Genomic DNA, 16,437 nt, shown 5'->3' on the forward strand with positions numbered 1-16,437 from the left:
TCTAAATTCTCTTCCTGCAAACTACTCAGATATTCCTTATTCACTCTCTTATCAGTAGTTAAAGCTTGACCCAAGAGCTATTTCTCCACAGTGCTTTCTCTGATGCCCTGAATTATCATTCTGTCAAAAGATTGTATCCTTGACATACTGGTTTCATAATGGACAAGTTACTCAATCTCTGCCCGTCTCATTTTGCTCATGTATAAAATGGGGTTAATAATAATTAGAAAAACCTCCCAGTATGGTTGTAAGGGCAAAATGAGATATTTGTAAGATGGCCAAAGTTAATGAGGCATAACTATGACAATCTCTTCCATCCACCAAAGAGTTATTAATTCATAAGAACCAAAAAAATAGGCTCTTTTCCTAGCTGAGGTCACAGTGCTTCATGACAAGGTTTGACTTTCTGCAAAAACAGTACAATGAACACTAGTTTTATATAAGCCCATAAGCACTATAATGTATCCTTCTGGACAATAATACTTTTTTTTGATGACTTCTGGATATGAGAACAATTCTAATATCCTAGCAAGAGCATTAAAAAATAGTATTCTACCTAGTATATATATATTAAAGGAAAACCCGTTTAAGAGTAGTTTATCCCATAAAAATAGAACTGTTGACTTTAATATATTTCAGAAGTAGTGCCATTGATCCCATTAATCCTGGTGAGGGTTTCTATGGCAGCAGCAAATAACTAGTGATCTTCCCTGATATATCCTACCATCTAGAACTGAAAAGACCTCAAAGCCAGCTAGTCACATCTCCTCATCTTACAAAGGAGGAAATGGATGTCCAGAACAAGACTTGCCCAGGTCACACATGTTCAGAGGTGAGATCTGAACCCAGGAAATCAAAGCTCTTTTACTTCAGCTAAAGGGGAACAGCCTCTGAGCAAAATGAGTTGAGATCCAGACACTTTAATGGGAATGGGCAGGATGGAGTATAAGCCTTCACTCATGTTGTCATTCCTCAGGCTAAGTGAGATAAATCAAGAGATGGCATAATGTCCCCTCCCAGCCTGTGAGTTATGAGTGCTCATCATGAAAACACAATCATAAAGATGGGGACAAGACCAAGAAAAAGATGGCCTACTGTAATAACTGATGTTGGTGTCCATCTCAAAAAGCACCAGATAGATGTACACCTGTGATGACTGTGTTTAAAGAATGACCTGCCTTGGCAGGATGATCAGGATGCTGTAACTAAAATCTGTTAACTGACTGTGCTAACTTGTCTCATGGACAAACTAACATTACAGATGATGCAATATGTATGATTCAGATCAATTCTAGGAACATGCCACTGTAACTGGAAAATGCCAGTTTTCCTTTACAACGGATTAAACTTTCTAGTGAATTTGAACTCATTTTTTCTTTAGATCCAAATAAGGTCTCCCCTTCATAAAGAATACATTGCTCCTCACATTCGTTTTAACCTTTTTTAGTCAGTACAACTTGAATCCATAGAATCTCATGTAAAAATGTGTATGAAATGAGCATTTCATTATCTCTTCAAAACAGATTTTGTCATTCCCTAACCACTGCCAACCAACCACTGTGAATCAACTCATAATCTGAGAACCAGAAAAAGCATTTTTCCATACACACTGAAAAAAAAAATTAAATAGTTTGAAGTTTCACATACAGAAGGAAATGTGTAATCTGAAGAAACTAGTTCATCTCTGTCTTCGTACAAATCACTGACAACAACATAAGGCCCAAACCTACAGTAGTAATCTTACCAAGTAGAACACTGTCCATGACAGCTTCACAAGAGACGGGCAGCAGGAGGCAGCAGAACCTTATAATTCATGTACAGTGTTCTGTGCTTCTGGGCCTCACTGACAGCAGGATTCCAACAAACTTAAAAATAGACGTGTTATTTTTCTCTTCTGCTGACACAGGCATGAATGCATAGTTAAAACACATACTGGAATCTTTACTGGGAATTTTGGCTCTAGGTGCTATGCAAAACCAAAGATGACAGATTTTAACACCACACAGAGAAAATCACTAGAACATAACACACTGGAATGATAAACTAATGAAAACTCTGATTTGGCACTCCAGAGGAAAAAACAAATCCTGACATGTTCCTGTCCACAAAGTTTATCTGAGTAACCTACTATTCTGGGAACAAAATGCAGGATTAACAAAGCACACTAGGCACATGTAATGTGTTTTTGCAACATTTTAAATTAAACACTTAAGGCAAGTTATAGTAACCCTGGAAAAGTGAATATATAAATAATTTCAAAAGGTATATTTCTTTTTTTTTTAAAGGTATATTTCTTAAGAAAATTATGAAATTATGACTGCTACTTTTATCTCTAAGGTTGCCAGTTTTCAAAAGGAGAAATGGAGAGACTTGATTATTTTAAAAGCTATAGTGTAAAACACAACATATATAAGAAAACTGTCAAAAAAAAAAAAAAGCTGATAGCCTCTTTTTTTTCATTTTGACATCTATGAACTGACATAGGTGAATAAAAAATAGACTTTAATACTTTAAAATGCTAAATTTTAAATTTAAAAATACATTTAAAAATCAAAGTATATTAAGTTTTCAAGTGATATGGCATTTTGGAATAAAATGTGTTTTCACAACAAAATCTACAAGTTTATCTTCAAACAAGTTGTCTTGCAACATTTTTAAAAGCTACTAGGGAAAAGTGGCCAGTGCCTATTATTTTTATTTTTGTTTATATAGTTAAATGTTTGTTTTTGTTGACAGTTACTAAGTTTAGAATACATCTTTAAAAAGAAATAGTACAGTTCTTTACTACTCCCCAACGAGCATGGCCACCTAGGTTCCTCCCCAAATTCTCCACAGCTTTTCCCTCTAATCTATCTTTTTGTAGTACTATTAATGCTATCCTATCTTCCTGGTCCATAGTCCTGGATTGGGCTCAAAAAATTGCCATGACTTGCTACTTCCTAAGTAAAATACTAATGCCTCAATAGGGCCCTTGCCCCAATGGAATCCTCTCACTGGCCTGCCTGGCTTCTTCCACCCATTCTGCATCCTGGACAGATCTCACTACTCATTGTCCCCTGCATAAATTCAGTCCTTTCAGACTTGACTTCTGCTTATCTAGTTGGATTCCTTCCTTCCCTTAAAGCTCACCTCAAATATGACTTCTATGTCAGGTCATCAAAATGTAGTCCAGACACTGCTTGGTAGAGCTGCCTGTGCCACTGGTAAAAGAGTTATTGTTTTCCCTCCTGACACTAAACTGCTTCTTTGTAGCTTCTTCGTTCTAAGTTTAGCTATCACTTCTAGGGTAGTTGAACAGTTCTGCACAAATTTTCTTCAAACACTCAAAGCCAGTTCACGTGTTCTTTCTGATACTAAATGATTACTTCCAGGTTCTTTAAACCCACCCTCACTTGGAAGACTCTCAAGGCCTTTCACCAGAACACAGCAGATGCTTTTTAAAATACCATTTTACAGAGGGCTTTTAGGCTTATGAAGCACTTACCACCACCTTGGGAGACAGTTGTTATTTTACATTTCAAGAAACTGAAGCAGGCAGAGCATCCTACTTCCCTGTAAGTCTGAGGCTGGATCTGAATTCAGGTCTTCCTGACTCTAGTTCCAGTACTCCATCTACTGAGCCCCCGGCGAGCTGCCTTTACACTACTTTTTCACATTCCTTCTCTCAGCTGAGGTGTTATAGCCATACTGTGGACAGGTGTTACTTCACTTTTATTTTAAAAAAGAGCTAATGCCACAAAATGCTGGCCATACCTGTGTGAGACCCAGAGAACTCAGGCCTCCTGTCTTCTAGCTAAGAGCCACTAAGTGCTGCCTCTAATAGCATCCCAGGTGCTCTAGTGAAGGTCAAGTTTCTAGTTTTCAAGATCACTTTTCAAATCTGTGATTGTCTCAGATTTTTGCAGCTACTCCTCCAAAGAGGTAAGGACACAAACACCTACTGTGTGCACAGTGTTGTGCTAGGGTCTGGGTCTGGGTCTGACTCCCCCTGAATAAGAGCAAAGAGACAAAAATACAGATGCCTGGACTGTGATAGGGCCCCTTGATTGTCACCTCATACCATCTTCTTTGAGGTTTCTTCCTTTTCTTATTAAGTGTCTCATAGGGATGGCTTTGGTTCCTCAATGATCTATCTGCTAGTACCTCCTCATTATGGAAAATGGAAATGAACTGTTGTTGGCTGCAAAGGAGTATAATGTATATATACATTCATACATTTACCTATTGCTCTATTACTAGCACTTGATACAGGCATACAATAGGTGCTGAACATATGTGTTTTATTGGTTAGTTAAGGCCTTTCCCCATCTGCTGGAGTCTTGGTTTTCAGTCCCTTCTATTATGCATCCATCTTAGACTCTTAGTTAGGAATTCTATAAGGAATCCAGAAGGAAAGAACACAGGCATTAGGTTATTGTTCTTCACCATGGGAGCAAAACCCCACTGGTCTTGGCCAGGCAAGGCTGAAGTTTATTTTTTTATTATTTATTTTTTTTTTTCCCTTGAGGCTGGGGTTAAGTGACTTGCCCAGGGTCACACAGCTAGGAAGTGTTAAGTGTCTGAGACCAGATTTGAACTCGGGTCCTCCTGAATTCAAGGCTCCTGCTCTATCCACTGCGCCACCTAGCTGCCCCCAAGGCTGAAGTTTAAATCCACGTGAATTAGACACTATTTCTGCCTACACAAATAATTTTCGTTGCAAGCATTTGTTTTGAAAGCAATCCAGCAAGTATTTAGGTGCCTACTATGTACAAGAACAGTGCCTGGGCTTTAAAAACACCAGTACTAAGAATGAAGCAAGGAGTTGATGTTCTAATGAGGACATATCTAAGAAGGTACAGAATATACAGAAAGAATATACCCAGAGTAGTAAGGGAAGGAGGAAGGGAGGCCATTGGCATTGGCATTGGTGGATGGGAGGGATTCAGGAAAGGCTTCATAGCAGAATATGGGGCCTTAGCCCATAGGAAGTTCCTTGCTAATTTGAGAGGAGTACAGAGCAAAGGCACCATCACATTTTCAAAGTCTCATCTGTCTTTTAAAAAATAAAAAAGCATCCCCAAGGACAATATGATGAGTTTATTCACATTTGTAACAGAAAGAAGGCAAGTTTGACTGGTGCAAAGAAGACAGGAGGGAGAATGATGACTGATGAGGATGAAAGGAAAGGCTAAAGGGCATTTTCCTATTCTATCTTAGGTGCAATAGGGAGCCCCTGGATTTTCCAGTGACAAATCAGTTCTGTGCCCAAGGATAATCAATGGCAACCAAGTAGCTCTCCATGACCACCACTTTGAGAAGACCCCCTGAATCAGGCACTGCTTCTCCTAACTTTATTCATTGGACATTTTTTTCTCATCCTTCACAAGTATCTACCCCATCGAGGGCATTGTTCCTTCTGGCCTCCTTAGCCACTTTGAATGTGATGTCTTCCCAAATAAACTGCAAACTCCAAGAGAGCAGGGCCCGTTTTGCTTCCTTGTTTTTCTATGTCTCTAGCACTTGACATAATTCTGGCACAGTTCCAAGTATGGTGAAAATTATTTCTGAGCACCCTCACATTTTCTTTTTTTTTTTTTTTTTTATAAAAATGTTTTTATTCATGTCTTCTGTTTCTTACATGATCAGAGTTATCCCAAGCATCACCCCCTTCCCATTCCCAGAGAGCCATTTCATATGTAGTACATCAAAATATCTATATATGTATATGTACACACACACACACACACACACACACACACACACACACACACACACACACATACACAAAGACACACATGTGTCTATAGTACATTCCAAAATCTTGGGGAGGAAATCAGCAAAACTGTTCAATATGATGGGGGTTGAAGTCCCTTTAAGATTCCTTTCTAATTGCCCAACCCATGGCTGACCTTGATTCACAAATCCTGGTCTACAGCACCCTTTGAATATCTGTGCCCAGTCCCCACCCTCAGCTCAGCTTCCCCCAGCCCTCACCTGATCTGAGCTAACTGAAAAGCCCGCTGAGAACTTAGGGGTACCGCCCATCATCTTTTAGGTATAAAAGAGCACCCTCACATTTTCAAAGTCTCATCTATCTTTTAAAAAATAAAAAAGCATCCCCCCAAGGACAATATGATGAGTTTATTCACATTTGTAAAAGCAGAAAAACTCATATTGCAAAGTTAAAAACAGCTACAATATCTAAGAGCAGCAAGCACAGTCGGTCTACACTTCAAATTATCTAATTTTCCTAACTTTTAAGAAACAACAACTCTACAACTAATATTTGACTTTGGGGCATCATGTTTCTCACGATGAAAACCAAGGCTCAAAACTCTGGGATTATCAAGCTTGAGAGTTACTTGGTATAATCTCTTCCTCAATATCCAGCTATAGCAGCACAGCTATTTTAATACATGCCACAGAAAAACACATCGACACCCATTGACAAATTATCTATATTTAGACAGGAAGGATGTATCCTTTGATGGTAGAAGAAAAAGAACACTATTCTGAAAACTCTCAAAGGTCTTAGGCATGAAATATAAACCACAGAAAAATGTCTGACAGAAAAACTCATTTAAAAATATGATTCTCAAAGCAAGGACAGAATCACAGTAGGCTTAGAATCTATAACTAAACTTATTATCATCCTTGGATACTTTCCTGGGGCATCTGTGGAGGTAAGTTGGGGTTGTGGAAAGAGGATGGGAGGAGAGCCGAAACAGGTCTAAGAGGCCAAACTGAAGAGCCCATGACTGACCAAATGGTGATTTCTATGTCTGTTATCCATTAAATATTATGTTTAGCGAAGAAAGGAGCTATGTCTATTAAATTTTTGACAGGAAATTTCAGGGCAATTCTTGCCCAAGGATTAGCCTCCTCAAGTTTAGAGATGTTCACACAGCAACTCTCAGACTCAATATATGAAGTTAAAAAAGAAGCTGTAATCTGCATCAGTAAAGAGCAATACTATACTACAATTTATCAGGTTAACACACAATTGCTAGAAATTATATTTGTGGTTTGTAAAACTGTCTTAAGTATAGAATATTTTAAAATACAAATAAAGGAAAAGTGCTTTAGAGCAATTTTTAATAGCACCCAAAGCTTTGTGACTCTTTGTTGATGACAACCAGGAGACAAACAATGCTTTGTAGCTAGGAGTGAGTCTGATTGTTGTTCAAATTCACTGTCTTCTGGGGTGATTTATGGCAACCTTTTAACTGTCTCCTTTTAATATTCAGCCAAAGATCCTGTGAGGCATTTTAATTTGGGAAAATGTATTCTCTCAATATGACATCATCTGATGAAAACAAAATAATTAAAGGTTTCGTTACAATCAATGATGTATCTATGGCAGAAACAAGGTCCAAAACTTGTGTTTTTTTCCCCAAAAGTATAAACAAATGCACCTATTTTTCATTCTAAATGAAAATTAACTAAAAGAGGGAACACTGAACAGGAATGGATATTCTTTGGAGAAAGAACAGGTCTCATATCCCATATACATATATATCTATATATATCTATATATATATATACATATATATATATATAAACTGAATCAACTAAAGAAATAGAGATTTTAACTTTGTGAATTGGAACTGACTACTATTTCAAAGCTTGAAGGATGAGTGAAGATGATGTGCTCCAGGTAGTGAAATTCTACATTAGAGTATCTAAAATACCAATCTGGGAAGATCAAGAAATTTCTCAGAGCTGCCATTTAATCATGTGGTTCCTCTGCCCCAGACTTATTTCCTTCTTTTAGCCTAGATAAGTACATAAGAATAGGGAAGTTGGTGGCCCTGGCATGCTGCCTGTTGCTGTTTAAAGGACAGAAAGCCATCAAAGCTGATTCCTGACTTAAAGGACAACTCTAACATTGCAAGTATAGGAGTGAGCCTTTTATACCATTGGTAAGAGATGAGGGTCTTTGTCCATATTCCCTTCCTATTAACCAATTCAGAAACCTAATTAATGTTTCAAGTAACCAAACACGCCAGGAAGCATCCTGGCTGAAATGAGTAAACAGCCATTGAAGATTTTCACACATTTATAGTATGTCTGAACTAGAAGAGCTTTCCATCTGATCACCCTTTTCATTTTGCAGATGAGAAAAATGAAGCCAAGAGGATTTCTTCAAGTCATCTCATCTACTGAATGATGCCTGGCTTATACCCCACATCTCCTAATTCCCAGCTTGAGGGAAATGTTTTGGCCACTATACATGTGTGGTCTTTGGGCTTTTCTGCCTGTGAGAATGAACTAGATAGCTTTTCAATTCCCTTCCAACTGAGACAATGATTTCTATAACATGAAGAGTAGGGACTTTTCCCTTATGTTAAAAAGGTGGCGGAGTATCTTAATTTAATTAAATATAAAGTAAGTTATTTCCTCTCATCCACTTATAATATTTTTTTTTGGGGGGGGACTTTAAAGACATGTCAAAAATAAATATTAATACGCTAAAAGTTCATCAATCAACACAAAACATAAAGGAATATAAAAATCTTTTTCCTTTTTTTTTTTTTTTGCTGAGGCAATTGGGGTCAACTGACTTAAGTGACTTGCCCTGGGGCACACAGGAAGTATTAAATGTCTGAGAGCATATTCGAACTCAGATCCTCTTGACTTCAGGGTTGGTGCTTTATCCACTGTGCCTAGCTGCCCCAGGAATATAAAAATCTTAACACTGCTCTCATCTTGAATATTCCAAACTAAGCCAAAAAATACTGTGAAAATTGGAGTACTCCACAAAAAAAAAGATATTAATTTCTTTTTGTGTACATAAATTTCTTGGAAATAAGATAAACCAACTTTTAAAAAATGAAACAAAATTTTCACATTTTATATTTAAATTCTTAAAACTTCTAAAGAAAGTATACTCTAATATGCTCCAATCTTATTTGTGTGTAAGTGAGGAAGACTTAGCTCAAAAACAGGAAAAGAGTTAAAACCAGACACTTATTAGCTATGTAATCCTGGGCAAGTCACTTGTTTGCCTCAATTTCTTCAAGGAATATCAGTGTTAACTAAGTGTAGAACAATCTAGAATAGGGGAAGACGTGAAGCAAAGAGACTGCCTTGGAAACCAGTGTAAAAATCCAAGCATGAACTAAACTGGCTGCCTTTATGACCAGAAAGAAGGCCAGCAGGTAGGAAAGCAAGACTGTGAGAATGGGCCTACCACCTGATCACCAAGTTCGCCAGCTGAAGACTACTTACCAGATAGGGCACAGGGGCATGACTTTCTTGAACACATTAACTCTAAAGGATGAATATAAGCATGACATTTTATTTTTTACTGCTACTAATAAATGAAATTCCTACCTTCCGGATGGTCTTTGCACTGTCGGAAGTTTTGTTGCAAACTGTCTACATTCAGTTTATTTGATTGAATCTGGTTACTGTAAAAATAAAACAAAACATCTGGCTTAAAAAGAATACAAATGTATTAAGAAATTCTTTTAATTTTCATTCTGTAGATCTTTCTTACAATATTCCCCAAAGAATTACATGATTCAGTTTTTATGCTGAGTGTTCCAATTACCTTAGAACTAACTGAAATGACAGAAGAATATGAAAAATGACATCTGGCTTAAAAAGAATGCAAATGCAATAAGAAAGTGTTCCAGTATCTTTCATGCAATATTCCCAAAAGAATTACATGACTCAGTTTTTACATTGTCCATAGTGTTCCGATTACTACAGAACTATGTATGAAGAATATGAAAAATAAATTGCAGTGGCAAATATTTAAAATAAAAACAGGAAAGAGTTAAAACCAGAGTCATTACCTTGACTAGGGGTGATGAGGATTTTCTTCCTCAAGAAATATATGTACTTCATAATTCTACTCTGAACAGTTTCTCTTTTAAGATTTTGAAGATAAGCTATAGATGAAGAGACACTTTCCATACATTACCTTCTAATAGAGAGCAGCCATTTCTTCTGCTGGCCTAGCATGTCCTGGAACAACATCTAGAGAGTAGGAATGACCACATCTATTTTGCCGCCCCCCCCCCCATTTCACTAGAAATGCTCACCTTTTCTTACTAACTACCAAAAAGGGATGTTTATGTAACTTCTGGGGCTAGAGTAAAGCCAGGAAGCTGCTCAAGCTCTTCCAGTTTCCCTCAAAAACCACATGAAACCAAGCCTCTGAAAGAAGTGTGACAGAATGAAACCATTTTCCAGTTCAAGACAGATTGGAAAAGCTTAAAGAAAGGTCATTCTCACTGGGGTGAAAGAGGTGTTCAGCTCAGCTCAGAGTCTGGGAAAGCCAGTGAGAAGGTCTTAAATCACAACGGATCAGCAACTGAGACTCTTGGTCCTGACTCAGTAGTGAAGCAAATCAATAAAGCAGTCCACAGTCCCAGTTCATAAGGTGGGGAAAAAACAGGCTGTTTCCTGGAAAGAGCAGATAAAGCTACTCCTACAAACACAAGAGGTTCCTGTGTTCAAAGCTAAGGCTCAGAGCTGCACAGGAAGGTTGAGACAGTGCCTCCTTATCCCAAGAGCAAAAATAAAAAAAGAAGAAATGCCAAAGAAAAGGAAAGAATATGAGAAAAAAACAGAAAACAACCTTGACCACAGAAAGCTATTATGGTGACAGGGAAGACCAAAACATCAACTAGGGCAAGGACAAAATGTCCACAGAGGAAATCTCAAAGAATGATATCCAAGTCCAAAGAAGCTTCTTGGAGTGCTCATAAAAGATTTTTAAAAAGTAAATAAGAGAAGTAGAAGAAAAAGTGAGAAAAGAAATGAGAGGTATGCAAGAAAGTTAACAGCTTAGAAAAGGAAGGCAATTCCTTAAAAAATACAATTGGCCAAATGAAAAGAAAAAAAATTCACTGAAGAAAATAACATCTTCAAAAATAGAATTAACCAAATGGAAAAAGAGTTAGAAAAGCTAATTCAAAAAAATCATACATTAAAACTAGAACTGGCCAAAACTAATGACTACGAGACATCAAGAATTATTCAAACTAAAAAGAATGAAAAAATAGAAGAAAATGTAAAATACCTCAGTGGAAAAACAGCCAACCTGAAAAGTAGATCCAGAAAAGACAATTTAAAAATTACTGGTCTACCTGAAAGCCATGAGCAAAAAATCCCCAGCCTGGATAGCATTCTTCAAGAGATTAACAAGGAAAATTGCCCCAATATTCTAGAAACAGTGGGGGAAATAGTCATTGAAAGAATCTATCACCTTCAGAAAGAGATCCCACATGGAAAAAAAAACACAAGGAACATTGTTGCAAAACTCCAATGCAAGGACTACAATGTCAAATAAAAAATACTGCAAGCTGCCAGACAAAAACAATTCAAACTACCAAAAAGGTTCAAAAAGAAATAGTTGCCAGGATCCCTGGAGTTTGTAATATTATCAAACTGATAACAAAAAAAAATGAATACCAATATCTATCTTTGCATTGTGAGCTACAAAGTGATCACATGATGGCAGATTTTAACAGAAAGGTAGAAATGTATGGCTAATACATCGCTTGATTTGTTCAGATGTACTTATTATTCCTAAGTCATTTCCTTTTAGTTATTTCAGTTCTCCCCAACAAGCTCTCTCTCCACAAAGTCCTTCCCTAGGGTCTACTCAGGCTCCAATTGTGATGGTGAGTGACCTCAGGCTCTCTAAGAATCTGCCAGCTGAGGGCAAGTTCTGTGATATGTGGTGCCAGAAAGGTCTTTTGAGCACCAGCTCAGAGGACTTACTGGGTTTACAAATGAATCTGGCACTTTATCCATAAATATCACTTTATCAATAAAACAAAGAAAAATATTATAATATTTATATATATAACATATATTTTATTATATATATTTTTTAAAATAATATTTTTATTTCAATATTAATGTAACTGCCAGTACCAATGGTGAGATTCTTTTTCCACTGGCCAATGAGTAATGTGCTACTAGAGGACAAAACCTTATCAATAATGACATTCTAGGACCAGAAGACAAGCATCACAGAGAAGTGCCCTCAAAAAAGCAATTAAACCGGTGATGTCTCAAGATTAGGGATAACAGGATGACATGATGGTATACTTAAGAGAACCCCAAAGACTCTGCTAAAAAGCTACTAGAAATAATTCAAAATTTCAGCAAAGTGGCAGGATACAAAATAAATCCACATAAATCCTCGGCATTTTTATATATCACTAACAAAATGCAACAGCAAGAGATACAAAGAGAAATTCCATTCCAAACAAATGTTGAGAGTATAAAATATTTGGGAATCCATCTACCAAAGAAAAGTCAGGAATTATATGAGAAAAATTACAAAACACTTGCCACAAAAATAAAATCAGATTTAAATAATTGGAAAGACATTCAGTGCTCTTGGATAGGCCGAGCGAATATAATAAAGATGACAATACTCCCCAAACTAATCTATTTATTTAGTGCTATACCAATCAGACTCCCAAGAAACTATTTTAATGACCTAGAAAAAATAACAACAAAATTCATTTGGAAGAATAAAAGGTCGAGAATTGCAAGGGAACTAATGAAAAAAAAGTCAGAGGAAGGTGGTCTAAGTGTACCTGATCTAAAGCTATATTATATAGCAGCAGTCACCAAAACCATTTGGTATTGGCTAAGAAATAGACCGGTAGATCAGTGGAACAGATTAGATACAAAGGACAAAAAAGGGTACATCTATAGCAATCTAATCTTTGACAAACCCAAAGATTCCAACATTAGGGATAAAAATTCATTATTCGGAAAAAACTGTTGGGAAAACTGGAAATTAGTATGGCAGAAATTAGATATGGATCCCCACTTAACACCATATACCAAGATAAGATCAAAATGGGTCCATGATTTAGGCATAAAGAGGGAGATAATAAATAGATTAGAGGAACAGAGGATAATCTACCTCTCAGACTTGTGGAGGAGGAAGGAATTTATGACCAGAGGAGAACTAGAGATCATTATTGATCACAAAATAGAAGATTTTGATTACATCAAACTAAAAAGTTTCTGTACAAATAATACTAATGCAAACAAGATTAGAAGGGAAGTAACAAATTGGGAAAATATTTTTAAAAACAAAGGTTCTGACAAAGGTCTCATTTCCAAAATAGAGAACTGACCATAATTTATAAGAAACCGAACCATTCTCCAATTGATAAATGGTCAAAGGATATGAACAGACAATTCTCAGAGGAAGAAATTGAAACTATATCCACTCACATGAAAGAGTGTTCCAAATCACTACTGATCAGAGAAATGCAAATTAAGACCACTCTGAGATACCACTACACACCTGTCAGATTGGCTAAGATGACAGGAACAAATAATGACAAATGTTGGAGGGGATGTGGGGAAATTGGGACACTAATACATTGCTGGTGGAGTTGCGAAAGAATCCAGCCATTCTGGAGAGCAATCTGGAATTATGCCCAAAAAGTTATCAAACTGTGCATACCCTTTGACCCAGCAGCGCTACTACTGGGATTATATCCCAAAGAAATACTAAAGAGCGGAAAGAAACATATATGTGCCAAAATGTTTGTGGCAGCTCTTTTTGTTGTAGCTAGAAACTGGAAGATGAATGGATGTCCATCAGTTGGAGAATGGTTGGGTAAATTGTGGTATATGAAGGTTATGGAATATTATTGCTCGGTAAGAAATGACCAGCAGGAGAAATATAGAGAGGCCTGGAGAGACTTAAATCAACTGATGCTGAGTGAAACGAGCAGAACCAGAAGATCACTGTACACTTCAACAACAATACTGTATGAGGATGTATTCTGATGGAAGTGGAAATCTTCAACATAAAGAAGATCCAACTCACTTCCAGTTGATCAATGATGGACAGAGGTAGCTACACCCAGAGAAGAAACTCTGGGAGGGGAATGTAAATTGTTAGCACTAATATCTGTCTGCCCAGGTTGCATGTACCTTCGGATTCTAATGTTTATTGTGCAACAAGAAAATGATATTCACACACATGTATTGTACCTAGACTATATTGTAGCACATGTAAAATGTATGGTATTGCCTGTCGTCGGGGGGAGGGAATAGAGGGAGGGGGGGTAATTTGGAAAAATGAATACAAGGGATAATATTATAAAATATATATATATATATATATATAATAATAAAAAAAAAAAAAAACACAAGATTAGGGATAACAGGTGGATGGGAATTCTGTGGGTTGCATTGATGACAAGATGTTCAGACACCTAGAGAAAGAATCCCAGCATATGTACAAGGGTTTTAGAGGACAAAGGCAAATGGTGCTGGTCATGAATAAGCTATCTGGGAACCAGAAAGCAAATTAATGGGATCACAGATCCAGTCAAGGAATAAATAAAGGCAATCATGAATGAAAATGGTAGAAGAATTCTGCCATCAGTCCAGCTAGGCTGACAGATCAGAGGATAAGACACACTTTCATCACTACAATACAATAAGGCAGACCATGCAAGTAACATCACTTCCACTTTAAGATGAGGAAAGTTTGTTTCAATATAAGGAGACACAGTTATTTGAAACAACAGAATGAATCCCTGATTGCTGAGCAAAAGCCCATTATTTCACTCACTTATGAAATCAGTTCACATTTGTTGTTCAAAACCATGGAAAAATTCCAAAGACTTTCAATATTGCTAAGACATTTATCAAAGAGTTCACATTATTGAAATAAATAAGAAATAATTCATTGTCAATGTAAAATTATTAAGATCTATTTAGCACACAGTAAACTTGCTGGCTGGAATTTCAGACTGTGGCTATTCGGAGTGAAAAAGGCAACTGCTCCTCCAACATGAAAATTTTCCCTCAAAAATCACACACCTAATTGCAGCAGAAATACTATCAAAATGAAATAAAATACAGGATGAAAGACACTTCATCTTTTGATGAAAACTTTCAAAATGTTTAGGTGAGTGATACTTTTCCCTGCTTCTGACATGAAAATCTTTATGAATCAGAATCTGAGAGATGAGACAGGACAATCTTTTCATTTTACAGGTAAGGAAACAAATCCAAAGATATTCACAGATTTGCTGATTAGTCCTAAACACAGATATTTTGACTTTAAATCTTGAATTAAAGAGTTATCATCCCTTCCACATCACATGAGGTTAGGGGCAGTCTTGCAAACTGGAAAATTAACATGAAAATTTTTGGACCTCCCTTCATACCAAAGAAATCTGATTTTTTTTCCCCTCTTTTTTATGGTGTATTTAAAGTATATTATTATAAAATTTGGATTAAGTGTTTGATGAAAGGCTCTGTGTGATCTGCTGGCCTTTATGTGTCATCTGCAGCTTCCACAAAACTCCCCAAAAATTCTCATTTAATTTTTTATGCAACTCATAATATATTAAAATCATAATGGGGAAAATTGTGATGTAGAAGGGATAACTATACTGAATCATGACCTAAATTTGGATAAATGCTTCAGAATATGAAGAAAATGCCGACCTATAATTTCTTTAAAAGAAAAATGAATCTGTATTTGTATATAAATATTTGTTGAGAGCAACCAAGAATGCAGACAAAATGGTTTCCTTTTAGTCATGTGTATTACCTGCCAGACCGTATTTCTCTTGTACTATTGGGATTTGCTGTGTTCCCTTCTAGGAGTGGAGAATCCAAGCTGGCAGACCCACTACTGATCCGATCACTGCTTTCATAGCCTGACTCAGTCCTTTGTATCTGCCCACCATCACTGAGAACCTTGTTCTCCACAAGGCCTTTCCCTTTTTCAGGTCCTTTCCCAGTAGATTCAAGGGAACTCCTGCTTCCAGTCTCTTGCTTTCCTTCATCTTCATATATGGTCATCAAACCTTTTTGCTTGGTTGTCTCTTTGGGCCAGTTGTTGCCTCTCTGATCTTGGCTGTGTTTGGATTTACTATTTGCTTTGTGCCTTGGCGCAGCATGTCTCTTCTCAGCATCACTGAAAACGCTGTCAACATTCAGCGTCTCTCTCATTGGTTTCCAGCTGCGGGCCCGGCTGCGGCCACTGCTGCCACTGCAGGTGCTGCCCCTGTCCCGAGAGTCTTGGCTGCTGTCTGTGTCATATCCAGTGGCACTGTCGCTCTTCCCTTTGCTGGTTATCTTTTCCCCTGAAGCAAGCATCTGGGGTTTGATTGAATTTGGCACTTGTATGGAGGTCCGACCCTGGGGTGTGGCACGCTCATGTCGTGAAGACACTCTCCCTTGGCTGGAAGATCCAGGTTGGCTGCCATGCTGCCGAAATCCATTTGCTGAGGCAGCAAGGGGTGCTCCAGATTTGAAGCGAGACAGATCTTCACTGGGCAAATCTGAAAAATGAAAAAAAAAAAAATGCACTAAGTCATTTTTTTTACACATGAATTGAATGTGCTATCTGCTGTGAGAAGGAACACTCAACCACAGGCATCTCTGATAATAATGCTTGTGATATCTGGCTGCTGGGGTGAGGGCAGACAAAGG

At 37.3% G+C, this 16,437-nt stretch overlaps 1 protein-coding gene across 2 annotated transcripts in view; it reads right to left on the bottom strand.

Moving 5' to 3' along the window:
* The window catches only part of USP53 (ubiquitin specific peptidase 53), a 70,517-nt gene that overhangs the window by 6,170 nt on the left and 47,910 nt on the right, over window positions 1-16,437 (bottom strand). For both annotated transcript variants that reach the window (XM_074273060.1, XM_074273061.1), the window contains exons 13-14: window positions 15,551-16,286; window positions 9,319-9,395 (exon numbers count right to left, since the gene is read on the bottom strand). In XM_074273060.1, the coding sequence (XP_074129161.1) occupies window positions 9,319-9,395; window positions 15,551-16,286 (813 nt within the window). The remainder of the gene's footprint in view (window positions 1-9,318; window positions 9,396-15,550; window positions 16,287-16,437) is intronic.

The sequence above is a fragment of the Sminthopsis crassicaudata genome, chromosome 6 (genome assembly GCF_048593235.1).
Source record: "Sminthopsis crassicaudata isolate SCR6 chromosome 6, ASM4859323v1, whole genome shotgun sequence".
Classification (NCBI taxonomy): Eukaryota; Metazoa; Chordata; class Mammalia; order Dasyuromorphia; family Dasyuridae; genus Sminthopsis; species Sminthopsis crassicaudata.